General features: G+C 38.7%; 1 protein-coding gene across 2 annotated transcripts in view; it reads left to right on the plus strand.

The window, feature by feature from the left end:
- Positions 1-6,897, plus strand: part of LOC114566354 (disks large homolog 2) — a 44,600-nt gene extending 37,703 nt beyond the window's left edge. For both annotated transcript variants that reach the window (XM_028594737.1, XM_028594738.1), the window contains 4 exons: positions 3,506-3,678; positions 4,239-4,348; positions 5,702-5,793; positions 6,752-6,897. In XM_028594737.1, coding sequence (XP_028450538.1) covers positions 3,506-3,678; positions 4,239-4,348; positions 5,702-5,793; positions 6,752-6,858 — 482 coding nt within the window. In that variant the 3' untranslated portion in view covers positions 6,859-6,897. The remainder of the gene's footprint in view (positions 1-3,505; positions 3,679-4,238; positions 4,349-5,701; positions 5,794-6,751) is intronic.
- Positions 6,898-18,310: the final 11,413 nt, after the last annotated feature.

Genomic DNA, 18,310 nt, shown 5'->3' on the forward strand with positions numbered 1-18,310 from the left:
TCATGTTTATTTTAAACATGACTTATTATGCATAATGCAAAGTTTGTTAACATTTAAGCTTACAACATATGACTCTTGCTCTTGTCTTTCACAAACCGAGGCTGCGGGCCATATGAAATCTGGCCGCAGGCCGTGATCGGCCCCCGGGCCAGACTTTGGACATGCCTGATCTAAAGAGTGAAACAGGTGTAAACTACCAATGTGTTCACAGATATAGGCCTCTCGTTTCACAGTGTGTGTCACTGTTTATTAGCTACAATCATAAGTTACTTTAGAAACATTTAAAAAAAATATTGTTATCCAATCAGATATGTCAGATAAGTCCTGACATGGATGTTATATTAATATTACAAAGCTTGAAATAAACGATAAAGTCCACTAGTGCTCCTTTTTTCCAGTGTTTCGGGGTGGATGTGTTATGAATATATTGGAAAATTGAAGAAAATATAAAATCTCCTGCCAACTTCATGCAATATATTAGGTATAATCAACACAACATTTCACATTTAGGCTTTTTGAATCAGAATGAATAAGCCAACTATGAAATGAGATTTTTAGACAGTGTAGTGGACACGTTTTCTCATTCTCAGCTGATGGATGGAGTGTTTCTCCTCAGATTTCGGACAGCAGCTTGAGGCTCTCAAAGGTGAACTGAAATTTGACAGATACACTGTTAAACTGTGAGGTTTGGTGATTTCAGAAGCTGAAGTCCACACGGATCATTATTAATGAATAATTAATCAGACCAACCTTTTCAGTCTCATTACCGCCAGCTTTCACACACACACACACACACACACACACACACACACACAGTGCAAAGGAAGACATTTTTGAACGCCACTTATTTATCGCTGGAACCTTTTTCTCTAACACCATGAATTGAATGGTACTGTTTTTGGTTCACTGTGGATGTAAATGTTTTTTTAAATATTTTGTAAGAGAAAGCAGCTCATGAAACTACATGTAACGCTGCCATAGTGTAGTATCAGCTTAAGATACTGCTTAAGTACTGATTTGTGTGTGTGTATGTGTGTGTGCGTGTGTGTGTGATCCCAGTTCAAACATGTAACTCCACTTTGACTCATCCTAACAAAACACCTCACTCCTCTCTGCATGTAATGTGTCCTTCATAAGCCAAAGCAGTTTTTGTTTTGCATGTTTTGATTTACTCATCTCTTTTATTTCAATGTACCTTTCAAACCATATAAAGCTGCTAACAGTTCAGGGCACCAAGGTAAGTGAGTGGATACGCTGAGTTCATTCTTCCATCCATCCTTTGTTTAGAAAGTGAGTCTTGAACTAATTTCTCCCCCTAAATACCTACACTCCTTTTATCCTTTAGGAATCCCTGTCTGTGTAGAATAATGGTCACTGGTGTTATTTATTTGTTTCATCAGATAATAGTGCACTTTCTACCTTTGCAGAACAATTAATTATCAGCTTTATTCTTCTCTTTAAAGATATCCAGGGAAATTTGCTGAAACTTTTCTAGCACATTGTATGTTAACACTGTACAATTAGGAATTCTTTATTTGCTAAAGCTCTAAGAACATTACAGTTTTTGTAGCAGATAAGTGGATAATCCACCCCCTTGTCTTTCATGTATTATGTAGTTAAAGGTGCAATATGTAATACTGACAGCTAGTGTTTAAAATATTTACTGCAGTCCAAATTCTAAATACTGGAGAGAGTCGTCTCCCCCGCCCCCTCCTCCCTTAGACTCGAAGTTCACGGAGGTTGCCAGGCTGAGACCGCAGCATCCCCAACAATGTTGCTAGACGCTAGTCTCATAGTCATAAAAGCCCGTGGTCACGCAGAGCTCTTTACCACACTGACAGACACACTTCCTCGGCCTAAAATTACTGAAGAACTGCTAAAAACACTCCGACCTCGCGGTCCTCTCTACCCAACTGACAGACACGCTTTCTTGGTTTTTTACTTACTTTAATTACTCACTGTGGGCGCCCGGGTAGCTCACCTGGTAGGGCGCACGCCCATATATAGAGGATTACTCCTCGACGCAGTGGCCATGGGTTCGACTCCGACCTGTGGCCCTTTGCTGCATGTCATTCCTACTCTCTCTCCCCTTTCATGTCTTCAGCTGTCCTATAAAAATCTAAATCTAAAAAATATATTTAAATTACTCACCGTTGGTCGGCTACAGCCACTAAACAGGCTAAACGGTTGATTTTTCCCAAGTTAAATTGCATATTTCCATTATGAGGAAGTCAAACTAGCGGTTTCTGTCATGAGTCTTTCACGGTGGTTATAAACAGCCATGGCCCGCTTGCCTGGTCCTCCGGTAACGTTAGCTAACGTTAGCCGTTATTGCATGTTAGCGGCGTTAGCCAGCACCAGTCGGCATCACACCACTGTCTCAATTGTTTTTGCGAGTAACTAACTTGAGTACTCTATATATATTTAATGTGAGTGCACGAATGTTGAAATGACATAAAATGTCGTTTAATAAAGTGTAGTTTAATATCTCTGGATTCGGCTACTAGTGAATGTTAAAAATTTAAAAAATGTGACGTTATAAACAAGGACCCTTTAAGTGTTCGGGCTGGTAATTTGATGTACCCCAAGAAAAATGATCCACTAAAATATAAAAGTTTCTGTCGCCATGCAAAGTCTATGGGAAAAGTCTATCTGGGCCAGAGGGGTGCAATTCCACCGTTATCTGCTAAGCCCGTGGTTGCTTTAAGACATGGCTCTGTTCCTGGGGGCTTGGTTTTTACAGATATATCTGGCAACCCGGCCTGGCTGTCAAACTGGGCAGTTGATAACAACACACAGGCCAAAACACAAACAGAAATTCCGGATATTTCAAAAGGAGAAAATACTGGCATTTGCATTGTTGTCAGAAAAGATAGTATTTCAACTTAGCATGTTTCCTTCATAGCTGATGACGCATTGGGGTCATTTTTGGATTTAATCCAGTAAATATATTACAACTTGCACCTTTAAAAAAGTAACAAAGTAAAAAAAAAAAAAAAAAAAAGGATGAAAAGAATAATGTCCTGTTTCCCCATTTGCTCACTTGAGTGGATATCTTTAAAGTTAAATGGGTACCACAGTTGTTTTTTGTGGATTCAAACACACACAGTAGGAACTAGTCATAGATTGTACTAAAATGAAAGTTTTTTTAACCTGCTTTTTTAACAGTGCAGGGCCTCTCTCAGGTCCTCAGACAGGCGTTCCATCTCCATACAGGAGGCAGCCTCTCCTGCTTTAGGCTGCATCTACACTGCTACGCTTTGATTTCAAACAAATACTAAAACGACTACTGAAACTAAAACTCTTGTGTGGAAGTAGTAGTGTGGATGTAGCCGTGCAGTTAGTACGAGTGATGGTTAATAGACCAGTGTCCTGTGTTCATATCTGCATATAGAGCATTGCTATGTGCTTTATAAACTTGAAAGAGATCTCAAAGGAAGTGTCTTGTCTTGTCTTGTTGTTACATAATAGTTACTAAGTTATAAATGTCCTCCTCGCACCAAAGATACTACTCGGCCCAAGAGGGACTACGAGGTGGACGGGCGAGACTACCACTATGTGATGTCCAGAGAGCAGATGGAGAAGGACATCCAAGAGCACAAGTTCATTGAGGCGGGACAGTACAATGATAATCTGTATGGAACGAGTGTCCAGTCTGTGAAATATGTGGCTGAAGGGGTGAGACTCTTTTTCCTATTTATAAACACTGCACCACATGCAGGGACAATTCCAAGTTCAGAGCTTCAGGGTTGCCTGGCACCCTTTCAACTTAACTTTTTATACGTTCTGCTGTGCTAACTGCGCATTTTAACATAATTTTGGACCACCTTAGCTCACAATAGATTAACACAGACTTTTTTTTCCTGCAATTTTTTTTAGGGGTGCCAGGGTCAAGTTTAGGGGTGCTTCAGATCCCATAAAAAAAGGGCTAAAATCGCCCACATGGAAGCAAGTGCACTACATGTAAATGTCCAAATGCCAAGATTCAGTTCTTGTAGTATTTATTTACAGCTCATGTTGATCAACCTGGCTGCTCTGTGATATCTATACCAAAGGAAAGAAGAAAAGATCTAATATCTTTCTCTGAACTTTTACTTGATGCTATTTAGGACATAGTTTAGATTTACAATATATGAGATTTATTTTAAGATTTAAGCATGTTTGCATAGTGCAGCTTTGATTTTAGAAGCTGAGAGCGTTGAGTGTGTGTGGTTTGTAAAGTCCTGCCTCTGTCTCAGGGTAAACACTGCATTCTGGATGTGTCTGGAAATGCCATCAAACGACTACAAGTAGCACAACTCTATCCCATCGCCATCTTCATCAAACCTAAGTCTATCGATTCATTAATGTGAGTATTCATTTTTTCTTTTACTAAACCACCCATATGTTTCTCTTTAATAATACTCCCACTAGCCTGCTTGTACATTTAGTTTTATATTACTAAAGGACTCTTTGGAATTTCGCAAGTATTTACTTTAAGTCCTCCTATTCATATTCATTCTTATAAATAAGCATGTAATACATTGCTTATAGCATACTATAATGTAGCTGTACACAGATATAAGTGTTTATTAATGTATTTGTTGTGGACACCAATGAGTGGAGGCTGCTGTAGAAACTTATAATACATTATACTTAATATAGTGAAACACTGTTGTAATAATATCAAATATGTCTTTTTAGGAGAAGTTATAATTGTGGAAATACTGTACATTAATAAACACTTACACACAATATCCTGATATCTGCTTACAACTACATCATAGCATGTTATAAGCCATTAAATGTCTGTATTCTGCTTATAAATGCTAAATAGGGGGACTTAATGTGTCACAACCGTGGCTCTTGGGCCATGACAAATGTGGGAGACTTTTAAACTAAGCTACTGAAAAACTACTTGATTTAGAAAACAGCAACTATTGAGAAGTAATTAAACTAGTAATGCTACTGCTCAACACTGCTTGCCATACAAGTTGGATTTAGTGGGTATACTGTAGAATCTGCCTTTGGGGAGGGGGGTGGCATATCATAGTGGGGGGTCTGGGTGTCCTCCCCCAGGGAAATTTTGAGTATCAACAACTTAATTTCCTGTATTCGGATACACTTTTATACCACCATTTACGGTGGAAATACCTATTCAGCATATGTGAAGAAGAAAAACACAGATGCTAATTCAAAATATATCAAAATTATAATGGAAAGTATGTTGTTGCATGTCAAACCGGCAGCTGATTGGAGGAACGCGTCACATGGGTTTGTTTTCTCTGGAAATTCAAAGCCAGACTGTCATGGCGGCTCGTTCAGAATACGATCTCATATTGTACTAAAATAGTTCACTGAAACTGAGTACCCAGGGCCCTCATGTGAGGCCCAAAAAGATGCTAGAATGAATAGCTGTGGATGTGGGGAGGGGCCCATAGAGAATGCCTTTCTACACGGCCCAGAATTTTGTGTTACGCCCCTGCATAGACTACACCACTGGATTTAGTGCAGTGATGCCGTGGTCACAGGTTGCTAGTGTCAGCTACTTTTTAATTTGACAGAAGGTGTCATAGTGACAAATGCCAGTTCAAGCTGTTAGCATAAAGTTAAACCGGTTTAGCCTGGTACACCGGACCGGTCTGGTGAAACCGGAAATGGACCCAACTCTAGACACAGAATCATGTGTGTGGGATGTTTTGTGTCCTTTGCCCCTGCACAGGGACATGAATAAGAGACTGACAGAGGAACAAGCCAGGAAGACGTTTGACAGAGCTTTGAAGCTGGAGCAGGAGTTTGGTGAATTCTTCACAGGTATGATATTGATAAAAGCACAAATACAAAAGAAGCCATTTATAGTCAGCTTGTCCCTCACTGTTCAACACTGCTCAAACTCAGTATATAAGCACACAAGGCAAGCTGGGTGATCGATTATTTGGAAATGGAAAGTATGTTGTTGCATGTTTAAGTGTACGCTATATTTAGAATATTTTCACTATGGATAAGTACCTCATACAGCCCCACTTCAAAATTTCCAAACACTCCCTTTAATATTGCCTTTTTACATCTTAAAGGACAAATCCGACACAAAATGAGCCTAGGGGTTAATAATACATGTGTACCGAGTCGACCGTTCTCTGGGATCTGTTTTCATGCTAATCTAATGTGACCAGTTTTATCGCAAACCGCTAATTAGCTTATAACGCTAGTTGTCGGGGCAGAGGGTAAAGTAAAAAGAAATCACTATTTTCTACCACTAACAAGGCTCAAAATAGCACCACACTTCCACGGTGGTGCTATTTTGACCCTCGTTAGTGGTATAGAAATAGCAACGACTAGCGTTATAAGCTAATTAGCGGTTTGCGATAAAACTGGTCACATTGGATTAGCATGAAAACATATCCCAGAGAACAGTCCACTCGGTACACATGTATTATTAACCCCTAGGTTCATTTTGCGCCGGATTTGTCCTTTAAATCCAACTCTGCCTCTGTCTGTCTGTCTTTCATTGACTCAGTCAAATTGAATTGTGGAATCATTGTATGTATATAACTATAATAAGCTCATGTTAAAGCCCCTGTGTGTCATTTGTTATGTGATGATTGTATATTTCAATGGCATTCAATGTTTGTTTTTTTGTCCAAACTTCAGTGTTAGACATGGGGCAGCGGGTCCACAGGGTCTATTGGAAACATTTGACAGCTGTGACTGTATGATTTAAATGTTGTATGCAAAGTTCCACAGTTCATAAAGAGTTCCCTTTGCTTTGCAGCGCTGGTTCAAGGAGACACCTTAGAGGACATTTATAACCACTGCAAAGAGGTGATAGAGGAACATTCAGGACCCTATATCTGGATCCCCTCAAAGGAGAAACTATAATAACTCATCAACCTGGGAGGGAGTCTGGACTGCTAAAAACTAGTAATAAGTTGTAACATATGATAACTGTATGGCGATGAATAGTCTCTCTCATAAATAATTATTGTGTATATGTTTCATGTTTTTTTTTTCACTTTTGTTTGGTTATTGCCTCATTTTTCACTCAACATGAATGTTCCTGAATGTATTCCACAGTGTTAGGACATGTTTGTATATTTGTTGATTTTTTTTTTTATTATTATTTGGGCAAAAAGGAAAAGAAATGTAATGAAAGCTAAATAAATATGGGGTTATGTGTCTACATCGGCACTGTGTGGAATTTCAAACAGGAAACTGGAGGAGGCATTGCAGTGCAGATTTCGTTGCTTCGCTAACATAGGAAGGAAAGTAGGAATTCCAACTGTGACACCCTTCACACTGCAACAACTAGCAAATAATCATCTGAAGTTTAATATTTTGTCTGATTTTGCATCTATGCATCCCCTGAACACAGCTTTGCTTTGTGTTTGTTTACATCGTCATTTCTTCCTTGAATTGCTGTATTTATTTCTCTAACATGACATTGAAGATATGTGAGGAAAATGTTTTAGTCCCTGTAGACTTTCATGTTTTTTTATGATTATTATTTAAACGTAGACTCATTCAGCTGTTGCACTGACAATGATTGAAGGGAGAAAGCTGGTATTGGCAACGGAGATGTAACACTATTTTTTGCTACTTAAATTGCTAGGGGGCACAAAAGCACAGAGTTATTTATTATTGGAAATATAACTTTGATTAAAAGGTCATTTACAGAGCATATTTTATTTGAATGATGTAGTATGTTGTGACTGTGTTAGGATGGATACTTTTGTAGATCTGGAATGGAACAGGTGATCAAATAATAATTCTTTTTAATATCGAAACACATTGTTGTGCTTCAGGGCAGTGAAGAATAGGAAGATGAAAAAAGGGAGTTTTTCAACTTTACTTTGAAGAGGACACTGATTCATATGTTCAGCTTGCTCTCAGGCAGGCTGTTCCTGAGTCTTAATGAGAACGGTTTGATAATAATGATTGGATTTATATCTTGGAAATAACCGGCGCACAGTCTCCGCTGCTCCTTTGGTGTGTCCCTGTTGAGCTGCAACACAAACTGGGAATTCTGCACTAAAACGACACATTTTCACTCCCAACTCCTCAAATACTAATGCACTCTTAACTACATTAATGCTCTGGGTCAGAATCCCCTTGGCGTCATTTTTTAAAACCACTTAGTTAGGGTTAGGAAAAGATGGTTAGTGGGGTTAAAATATATACGTTTCGGTCTTTAATAATACTTCCTATCGCTCTTAAAGGTTAACTACCATTTTTTTCAACCTGGACCCTATGTTCCTATGTTTTTGTGTTTAAGTGACTGATGGGAACAACAATCTTTGACATTGGTCCAGTATTAAGAGAGATCGCTGCAGTCCAGCATGTATTTACCTTCCCTAAAGTGATTGTTTTGCCGCTGACAGGCTCAGATTAATATTCTAAGTGTCTGACACCATTATGGAAAGGATTTCTAAGGAGGTCGACCTTTCTGTTTAAAGAGTAAGATCCTTTTTTTAAACATAAAAACATCCGCAAAATTGCATTCGCTAAACCCACCAGACTCCATGTAAATAAACAGTCATTTTAGCATCGTAAAATACACTTCATTCAAAGTCGACAGAAACAAAATAAAACTATGAAAAACCTTTTTGGGTCGTCTTTCCACTTTTCCAACCATCACAACTCTAGTGTTGGTTGAAATAAACACGTAGTTTACCAATTTACACGTGAAAATATGTTGGCTCTATACACGCTAAACATTTAAATGGAGTCTGGTGGGTTTAGCGCTAGTGACTTCAGAGCTGTTTCTGGTTAAACTGAAAGGTCTCAAAGAGGTTTTAAAGGTCTATCTCTGAAGGGATCCTTTCCATTATGTTGTCAGACACTGAGAATATTAATCAAGTGTTCTTGCTTAATACTGGACCAATGTCAAAGATTGTTGTTCCCATCAGTCATTTAGACACAAAAACATGGGAACATGGGGTCCAGGTTGACAAAAAACGGTAGTTACCGGTAGCTGCGCTCGAGCTGCTGCTCTGCCCGGTGCGTTCCATACAGACGCTAAAGGGGGATTTTTGTGTCGGTATCTGACACTGAGAGACACTGACCAAGCGTCAGTGTTTTATGAGTTGGGAGTGAGAAGCGCTTGACTAAAACGACTCTAACTTTGTAGGATACCCACTGTATTTGTCCTACTCAGACTGCTGAAGCCTAATATTAGTTTCAGATTTTTGAATACATGTTTGCACAGAATGAGGACTTTGGATTTTGTTCCCCATCACATAAATTGGAAGTTTATTAGTAAGGGGTCTCTTCATGGCCAGTATTGACAGGAGGAATGAGTACAGCAAACATTACCTGTTTCAGTGTTCATATGGGCACCTGACTATTGTTTAAAGACAGACTTGAAAAATTGTGAGCCCTGTACTTTAATTATTAGGTATGAAAATGTAAACATTTAAATGCACTGAATATGGAACACAAAGTGCAGTATTAGTCATTTGTGTCCTCTAACACTAATATTGGCCCTGAGGGGGCCTTTCAGTGGCCCTTCAAACAGAAAGCTGCACTCATACCTACAATCATGGCTTAAGTTGCTGTGAGACAATTGCAATCTTACTTATGAGGTGCTTCCTAGCTGGAGAAATAATGCCTGAACAACCCTTCTAACTCGCTCCCAAGTCAGATCTGGTTACAAACACGTGTACACGTTCAGCAGAACACCTGACAGGACAACAAGGACTATCATGCATCAGCTACAGAGAGATCTCACAGGTATTACCGTTTGTTTTAGAAGTGGCTGAGCCCTGAAGTCCTGAGCAGACACTTCTTTACTAGTCTCGCTTTGCCAAACCCTCCTCCACAACACTGCAGAGCTGCGGAGGAAGGTCTATCTAGTCCACACAGCATTCCAGGATGGGAGAAAAACGTGCTCTGGTTTATTGGCATTTCTTTAAACCAGTCAAAATCGTCATGTGCGGCGCTGAGCGCTGCGTGGAGCCACGGTGCCGCTGGAAAATAGTCTCAGGAAGGAACTTGTTTTGGTGGAACATGTGTACGTTCAAAAGTAGTTTTAGTCGTGCAACAGAAAACTCAGATTGGACAGATAGTCTAGCTAGCTGTCTGGATTTACCCTGCAGAGATCTGAGGAGCAGTTAACCATAGTCCTCACAAATCCACCGGAGGTTAGAACGCCAACACAAAGGAAGCATTAGCTAACGCAAAGCTGGTCGAAAAAAAGGACATACGGCGGAATTTCCGGCGGCAACGGGGCGATCCCAGCACAATACAGTGTATCACTATAGTTTACTCACCAGTGGCTTGCCTTGTTTGAAAGGGCATGAAGTAATATAGTACCATGCTTTGTTAAAAATTCATCATGTAGGCCTACTTAAAGCACTTGGAATGACTAATACCAGTGTGATAACCTGTTAAACTGCAATGCCATTGGTCGATAGATTCCCATGACAACAATGTGTGAGTGACATACTGTATATTCCTGTTATGTGATTAAGACAGCATGTTTTACCCAAACTGTTATCAAGTAAATATAGTAGTTACAATGATATATGTTTCTAATCATAGGGACATTTCAAAAGTGCACTTATTCATTGTTTTAGTAAATCGGCACTGTATGGTAACAGTAATTAATAAGATTTTTAAAGCAAATATAATTTTAATCCACTGATTATTGTGCAAGATGGCACAGTGAGATGACTGAACCCTGACCTGTTTGTATGGACCACATACTGTACCTGTAGTAGACTGAGCACTTAAATCACACGTCATTTCCAAAACGAGTGTGTACTTTGAAGATGAAAATAATGTTTTTATGTACAGGATCCTATCTCTCTTGTCCCTTGTTATAAATTGGATGCGATTTGTGGCTGATGATAAATGACAAAAAATGTCAGTGTTTCCTTTTATTTTTGCAATATGTTTCAAGACCATCATTCTTTTCCATAGCATATTGATCACCACTTGCCTTAACAGACTAGGTTTACTGTATATCAGAGATAAAGGCCTATAAATACTTTTCCGTTGAGAATAGAAAATTTAATTTAAGTATGACTCCTCTACATCTAAACTTCAATGAAAGAAGGCTGAATCAGATCTAAGGTGTCATTATGCGCAGAGGGTGATGACATCTGATAGGTAAAGGCCGGAGTGATATTTTATATATTTCGTAATTCTATCTTAAAAATTAGCATTTCTGTGGCAACAAGAAAAAGCATTTTAAAACGGTGAATGCTGGGACACCTCAATATTTTGATCCTTGTTTTTCAAAAGTGTTATTGGCAAGGAATATGCTGACATGTAAAATAAAATGTATCATTATCATATCATATATACTGGCTTGATACTAATGCTAAACCTAATACAGTACTTCCAAAGTCATTGTGAACATTGGAACATATACAGGCCAGTGGAAATGTAAAGGATGTCTGACCTATGCATATTGCAACGGTCTTCTGCTTCCTGTGGATGTGCAATATTCAACACAACTGCAGCATTTAAGGGTACTTGCTGTGTTTTAAAGTGCTCATATTCTGCTCATTTTCAAGTTCATAATTGTATTTAGAGGTTATATCACAATAGGTTTACATGGTTTAATTTTCAAAAAACACCATATTTTTTTGTTGTACTGCACACTGCTGCAGCTCCTCTTTTTACCCTGTGTGTTGAGCTCTCTGTTTTAGCTACAGAGTGAGACATCTCACTTCTGTTCCATCTTTGTTGGGAGTTGCACAAGCTCAGTACCTAGGTAAGGACTACTAGCCAGTCAGAAGCAGAGTAGGAGAGCGTGCCCTGACAGTTCCTAGGTAAGGACTACTAGCCAGTCAGAAGCAGAGTATGAGGGGTTGCCTTGACAGTACCTAGGTAAGGACTACTAGCCAGTCAGAAGCAGAGTATGAGGGGTTGCCCTGACAGTAGCTAGGTAAGGACTACTAGCCAGTTAGAAGCAGAGTATGAGGGCGTGTCCTGACAGTACCTAGGTAAGGACTACTAGCCAGTCAGAAGCAGAGTATGAGGGCGTGCCATGCTAGCAGCTAGGTGAGCATTATAACGTGTGTTCCAAAGTGACCACGTTTGTCTCTGAAGTAAAGGCTGGACTACAATAGAGCTGTTTGGAGCAGTTGGTGAACGGTGTTTTCTGTTGGAGATGGTAAGTCCCTTTGGGGGGGACTTTGGGCTTTTTCACTTTGTAAACCTATAACGTGCACAAAAAAGATATATAACACAATAAAGGAAAGGGAAAAAGCCAAAAAGCATAATATGAACACTTTAAGACGTGATCAAACTGCAGATTTGAATCATCCAATCAGAGTTGTGTCTATTTTAAACTAATAAAAACACTGATATAGGAGGTGTTGTCCAAACAATGTGTGGTCAACAGATTTAAATTCACAATTTATAATTCACAATTATGATTCTCCTATTGTTAACATAATTGACCCCATCAAAATATGTATTTAACCAAAAGTCAGTCTTCCAACTACATTTTCAGCAGGTCAGCTGATATGCTGCATGTTTGGAGAGACGCTGTGCCCATGAAGGTACAGTTCAGCAGCAGGGAGTTGCCGGTAAACTACAGAAAGTCCCAGTGGGGAAGTGGAACAGGTTCAGAGATGGCCTGGTTTTCAGTATTTTGGCATTACATTTCAACAGAGTGCAGTGGATGCATGGCTTTATTATAATACACCCTACATTGGTCCAGTTCAAGTGATGTATCTACCAGTGACTGATAAATGCAGCATGATTTCACATGGTATTGCCTGCTTCATGAATTAGTGAAGTTCACCTGAACATTCCACTGAACAAAGACCTGCATCAAGCAAAGTCTTTTTTTAATACTATGTTTCTATAGGAGCTCCATTACTTCCTGACATAATGTCGATTTACCAGTTAGAACTTATTACTTATGCTAAACACCCCTTTCTATAAGTAAATGATTGACCGGACAAAAAAAACGGGTTCATACTCATTTCTATAATATTGTATCTAATAGCAAAAGGATTTCAAAGTCTGACTAAAATTCAGTTTTGACTTCTGAATATTGACCTTTTGTTTCTATTTTAGAATGCACCCAGTGAAACTCACCAATTATTACCTTCATGTTGCTGTTCACATATATTTTTGTGTGTCACTTTGTAGATTTCTTCTGCTACCACTCCGGATGTATTGTTACAGTAACTCTGCTGGTGTACCAGCTGTGCTCTATTATTATTATTTTTTTTTTTTACTTTCAATTTTCAAATTATTTGAATCATTCTGTACATTGGGTCTTACATGACACTGTGGAAGATTGTTTTTGCTTTGATCATTTCCACACAAAAAAAAAGATTTACACAAGAAATGTTTACAAATGATCCATAACAAAATTATAACGAGTTTGGCAACTTTTCATTCTTCCTGGAAAGATGACTGCACCTAAGGATGAGCTGCTCTACATATTAATGTAGTCTTTTTGTGGTTCTGCTTTTGTTCACTGTTGTTTGTAAACCTTTATGTCTGTTCAATATCAAAATAACATGCACCTAAAATGAGGCGTACATGCCATATCTGATTTCCACATTTGACTCTAGGTGTTGTTTTTCGTTCAGTGGAGTGATGGACACGCAGGATGCACTTACATTTACATGCCAACACTGTCACTTCAGTTTTTATATATATATTTTCCGACATTTTGCAATTATTCAAGCTTATGAACATGGAAGTTGTGTTTGCATTACTGTATGAATTAATGAACTACTTAAGAGTATCGCTGTATGTATATACGTATATATAGATATATGTGTGTATGTATATATATATGTATATATAAAACATTACTACAGCAACTATCTTTTCAAAAGGAAATTAAATGGGTGATTCTTTTAAAATCAGCTTGTGTGTGTTTGTTATTAATTTGAATTTGTTTATGTTCAGGAAGTAAAGATACAGTACCAAATATTGTATCATCAGTGCCAAAGTACAATGTAGATATGTGTAAAATTACTGTACTTAAAGTTTGTTTGTGTGTAATAGGACTCATACACATCAGCATACCAGACCACATAGTTCTATGTACTTAATACTTAAACAGATTATCCCTTTGAATAGGCCTGGTCATGGTTTCTGAAATACATTTAGTGTTTAAGGGCTAGTGGTAGCAGCCCTGTCCCTGTCTGTTGTGTTATGGTCGAGGTGTGATTTTCTGTTTCAATATGAACAACAGTCCTTTAAAACAATAGATGAACATTCCTATATCAAAATTGCTTCTAATTTAGGCAGAGCCTAAAGATTAGGGGTGAGAATCACAGGGTACCTCACGATACGATAGGATACACGATACATGGCTCACGATAACAATAATATCACGATACAGCGATTCTGCATTAATCAATATATTGCTAGACAATCCTATAATGATACATCACGATATCAGTCTAACTATGAATACAAAATGCCTGTGAAAAGGTTAAGTGCAGGTTTTCTCTCTTGTTTCACTGAAAGGCCAAACTGTTAGAAAACAAAGTATTTAGTCTGTAAATTAAAATGACACAACTACAGAGCAACTATGGGTCTAGACTTTGGACTTAAACATGAATGGGGCATCTGTTCTTTTCCTCAAACTGCTGTCAGCCATCCCGTTGAAAAGCTCTTCCTCTCCAGGTAGTTAACTTCTGTTCAAGTTTCCCTCGTTCATGTTTTGAGCGCCACTTTGAGGAGCCATCAAGTAGCCATGCTGGGAGCAGGGAAATCTATTATTTTATTTTATTTATTAAAATATCGATATTTGGCACCAGCGTATCGATTATCGTATGGCACGAAGAAGGACAACGATATATTGTCGTATTGATATTTTGCCCCGCCCATACTCAAGATACTGATTGCTTGTAGGGTAGAACCTTTTTCATAATTTCAGCCTATGATGTCATAAGTTAATAAAGCTGTGTTGAAGTTATTTACTTTATTGAGGATGCTCTTGATGGTGCAGCAGTAGAAGTTCACCAGAATCTGGGGAGACAGATGGACCTTCTTCAGTCTCCTCAAGAAGAAGAGACACTGGTGAGCCTTCTTGACCAGGGTCGAAGTGTTGAGGGTCCAAGAGAGGTCCTACAGAGGTCCTCGGAGAGATGTGGAAACCCAGAAGCTTAAAGCTGGCTACACGCTCAATCTCCATAAGGTCAGTCTGACTCACCAGACGTAGACTGTTGCTCTAAGTTTTTATGTTGCACTTAATCCTGCAAAACAATTGCACTTCAGAGATAAATAAAGTTGAAATTGAAGCTTGCCATTGGCCGCCTATTTTTGGCCAAGGTGGAGGGGAGGGTGAGGGTGTGGCCTTGACCAACTGCCACTTTGCTCATTTGAAAGCCATGATGTCTCTCTCTCATTGGTGGGCCAAATTCTCTGGGCGGGCAAAGCAGAGAAAGGGGAGGTAACCTTGCTCCTTATGACCTCATAAGGAGCAAGTTTCCAGATCGGCCCATCAGAGCTTTCATTTTCTCAAAGGCAGAGCAGGATACCCAGGGCTCGGTTTACACCTATCACCATTTCTAGCCATAGGCAGGCTGGGGGAACGCATAGTAATGCTAAAAAACCTCATAAAGTGACATTTTCATGCCATGGGACCTTTAAAACTGCACTAGACAAGATCTGTTTGGAAAGTACACCACATTTTGTGTCTTTCACATTGATTTGGTAACTCCACTAACGTCCTCTGCATCCAGATTGGTGCCCATGCAAAGTTTAACCTGCCCATTGCGGTGAACCAATGACATCCAATACAAGCAAGGGAGGGACCTTTTCTCCTTCACCAGTTGAGTGTGTAGTGAGTATAGCCTGTATGTCCCTTACCGGCTAACGTATTTCAAGATGGTGCATCATTATAGCTAAAACGAATACTTGAAATTGATGGTGGTGGTCAATATTTATGAAAGTTTGTGAAGGGCAATACAGATTTTGAAAATGAACAACTACAAACTTTATACACTGGGGCTTTAACCAATAGCAAAGCCCATTAGAGGGCAGAGCACATACGAAATAGAAATAGTAGTTACCTGGCTGTAACTCCAGTTTTATGATTATGTGCGTAGCCCTCTAACCACTAGCCCCGCTGGTCCTGGTTGTTATTGTTGAGTTTCAAAGGGAGACTAGCAAAGCATGCACTAGGGCTTCATGGGGGTGCAGGTACTGTGTGTGTGCTACACCCTGATTGATCAGTGAGTACAGAAATCTTTTCTCTCGAGACTTGAGAGGGTAAACCAATAGCAAAGCCCGTAAGAGGGCTACACACATACTCATGGAACTGGAGTTACATTCAGGTAACTACTATTTTTCTGCACACCTCAACGCGGGTTTCTTTATCTCACAGCTCACTGCTGGATAGAGGGTACGAAAAGACCCTTCTGAGTTCCCAAGGAACAGTTAGTACAGACAATATTTTCCTTGAGTTCCAACAAGCATGCCAACGTTACTGTACCACAAACTGAATTATGAAAGCCTGGGTATTATTTTGTTTTGTTTTGTTTTCTCACCAGGGCATTTTAGAGGTGTGAATCACCTGGTTCTGTAATACACCATTTTTTCTGTTGTTGCATTCAACCATTTTCTTTTGATAATTATTCATGTTTGATAGAAATGTGATTCATGTGGTAAAGCAAGGGTTATATTTAGCTAAGTATGAATGCATAGGAGTTTTAAGCTCACAATAACAGTATACTTATACAACAAGATAACATGGTCTCTCTGCACCCTTGTCAGAGTCGTATGCCTACATATATATATATATATATATATATATATATATATATATATATATATATATATATATATATATACAGTATATATATATATATATATATATTATTATATATTACTGTAGACTCATTTTACATTTAAGTATACCCTCACCAATTCACCTTCCATGCAAAGGGATTATCAGATGTTACAGGTTATACCATGATAATCAACAGAATTAGAATTGAGTGGATGCGCTTCACATCCACACATTTTGAGTGCATTGTATATGATATAGTGTTACATGGTAACACAGGTCTATGTATCAGCTGAATTGGGACACTAACTGAAAATGTTTTAAAATCTAAAAACAATAAGGAAATTATTCACGTTTTATTCAACCAACAGGTACAAATACAACAATGAAAAAATTACATTTAAATGGCCTACCTTTAAAATCCTACTTAAGTAAAAATACAGATGTATTATCAAGTTAAAGTATTCAGTACTATTTAGTTTTATTGCATTGATTATTTTATTGGATTGTAAATAATACTTGTGCAACACTAAATAAGTAGCATTCTACTGTTGTAGGTGGTTGAGGTAGAGCTACTTTGTTTGCAGAAAATGGTGTAGTCCAGTGGTTGGGCCCCCTCAAAAGGGTCACAAAATAAATCAAATCTAATTTTAATTTTTCTCCTACACAATTAATTGTGAGATAATTAATTGTATAGGAGATTTAATACATTATGTAATACATTGGAAAGTTTTAACTCTTTGGGTCTCAAACGGTTTTAAATGAAATCATCTGAGAAGATTGAATTACTGGAATTGCTAATCTCTTATAGAAGGGTTTCCCAAAGCTTTTTAGCTCGGGACCCAAAATAAAATGTTTGTGTCTCCCTGTGACTTTAACTTACAAAAATGCATCATGAATTGCCATGAAAGCGTATCAAAAAAGATCACTTCTTCTATTATAATTAGGAAAAGGAATTCACATATCATAGCATTGTTTTGCATTTCACACTGCCGATTGGCGACCCATTTTGGGTCCCGACCCTAACTTTGGGAAAGACTCACTTATAGGTATCTTAATTAAACATGACAAGGAGCCCCAAATAGATACCTCTGCCCAGGTTGACGGTGGGTGGGGCTATGAATTACATCAGGTCACCAGTTAAATAAATGTGCAATATTTCCTTCTAAAATGTGGTGAAGTAGAAGTATAAAGTAAACATAAAATGGATACTCAGCTTAAACGTGTACTTAAGTTCAGTGTACTTAGAATCAGAATGGTGCAGAATGTTCAAAAATGTTTAAGAATGTGAAAACATTTAGGATATATAATGGGCAGGTGTATAGTCCAGAATGTAGGTTAATGCAAAGTGTAGTAACTAGGGACAAGGGGGGGGGGGGTTAAGAGTTAATGTCAGTGGGGGTCTGGGGGCCTTGTTAATGAGGCTGACTCCAGAGGGGAAGAAACTGTTTTTGAGTCGTGAGGTTTTTCGTTCTGATTAATCTCGCATTGCCAGAGGAAGGTCTGGCTAGTCCACACAGCATTCCGGGATGGGAGAAAAACATGATCTGGTTTATTGGCATTTCTTTAAACCAATCATAATCGTCTTGGGCGGCGCTAAGCTCTGGACAGAGC

The sequence above is a fragment of the Perca flavescens genome, chromosome 13, assembly GCF_004354835.1.
Source record: "Perca flavescens isolate YP-PL-M2 chromosome 13, PFLA_1.0, whole genome shotgun sequence".
Taxonomy (NCBI): domain Eukaryota; kingdom Metazoa; phylum Chordata; class Actinopteri; order Perciformes; family Percidae; genus Perca; species Perca flavescens.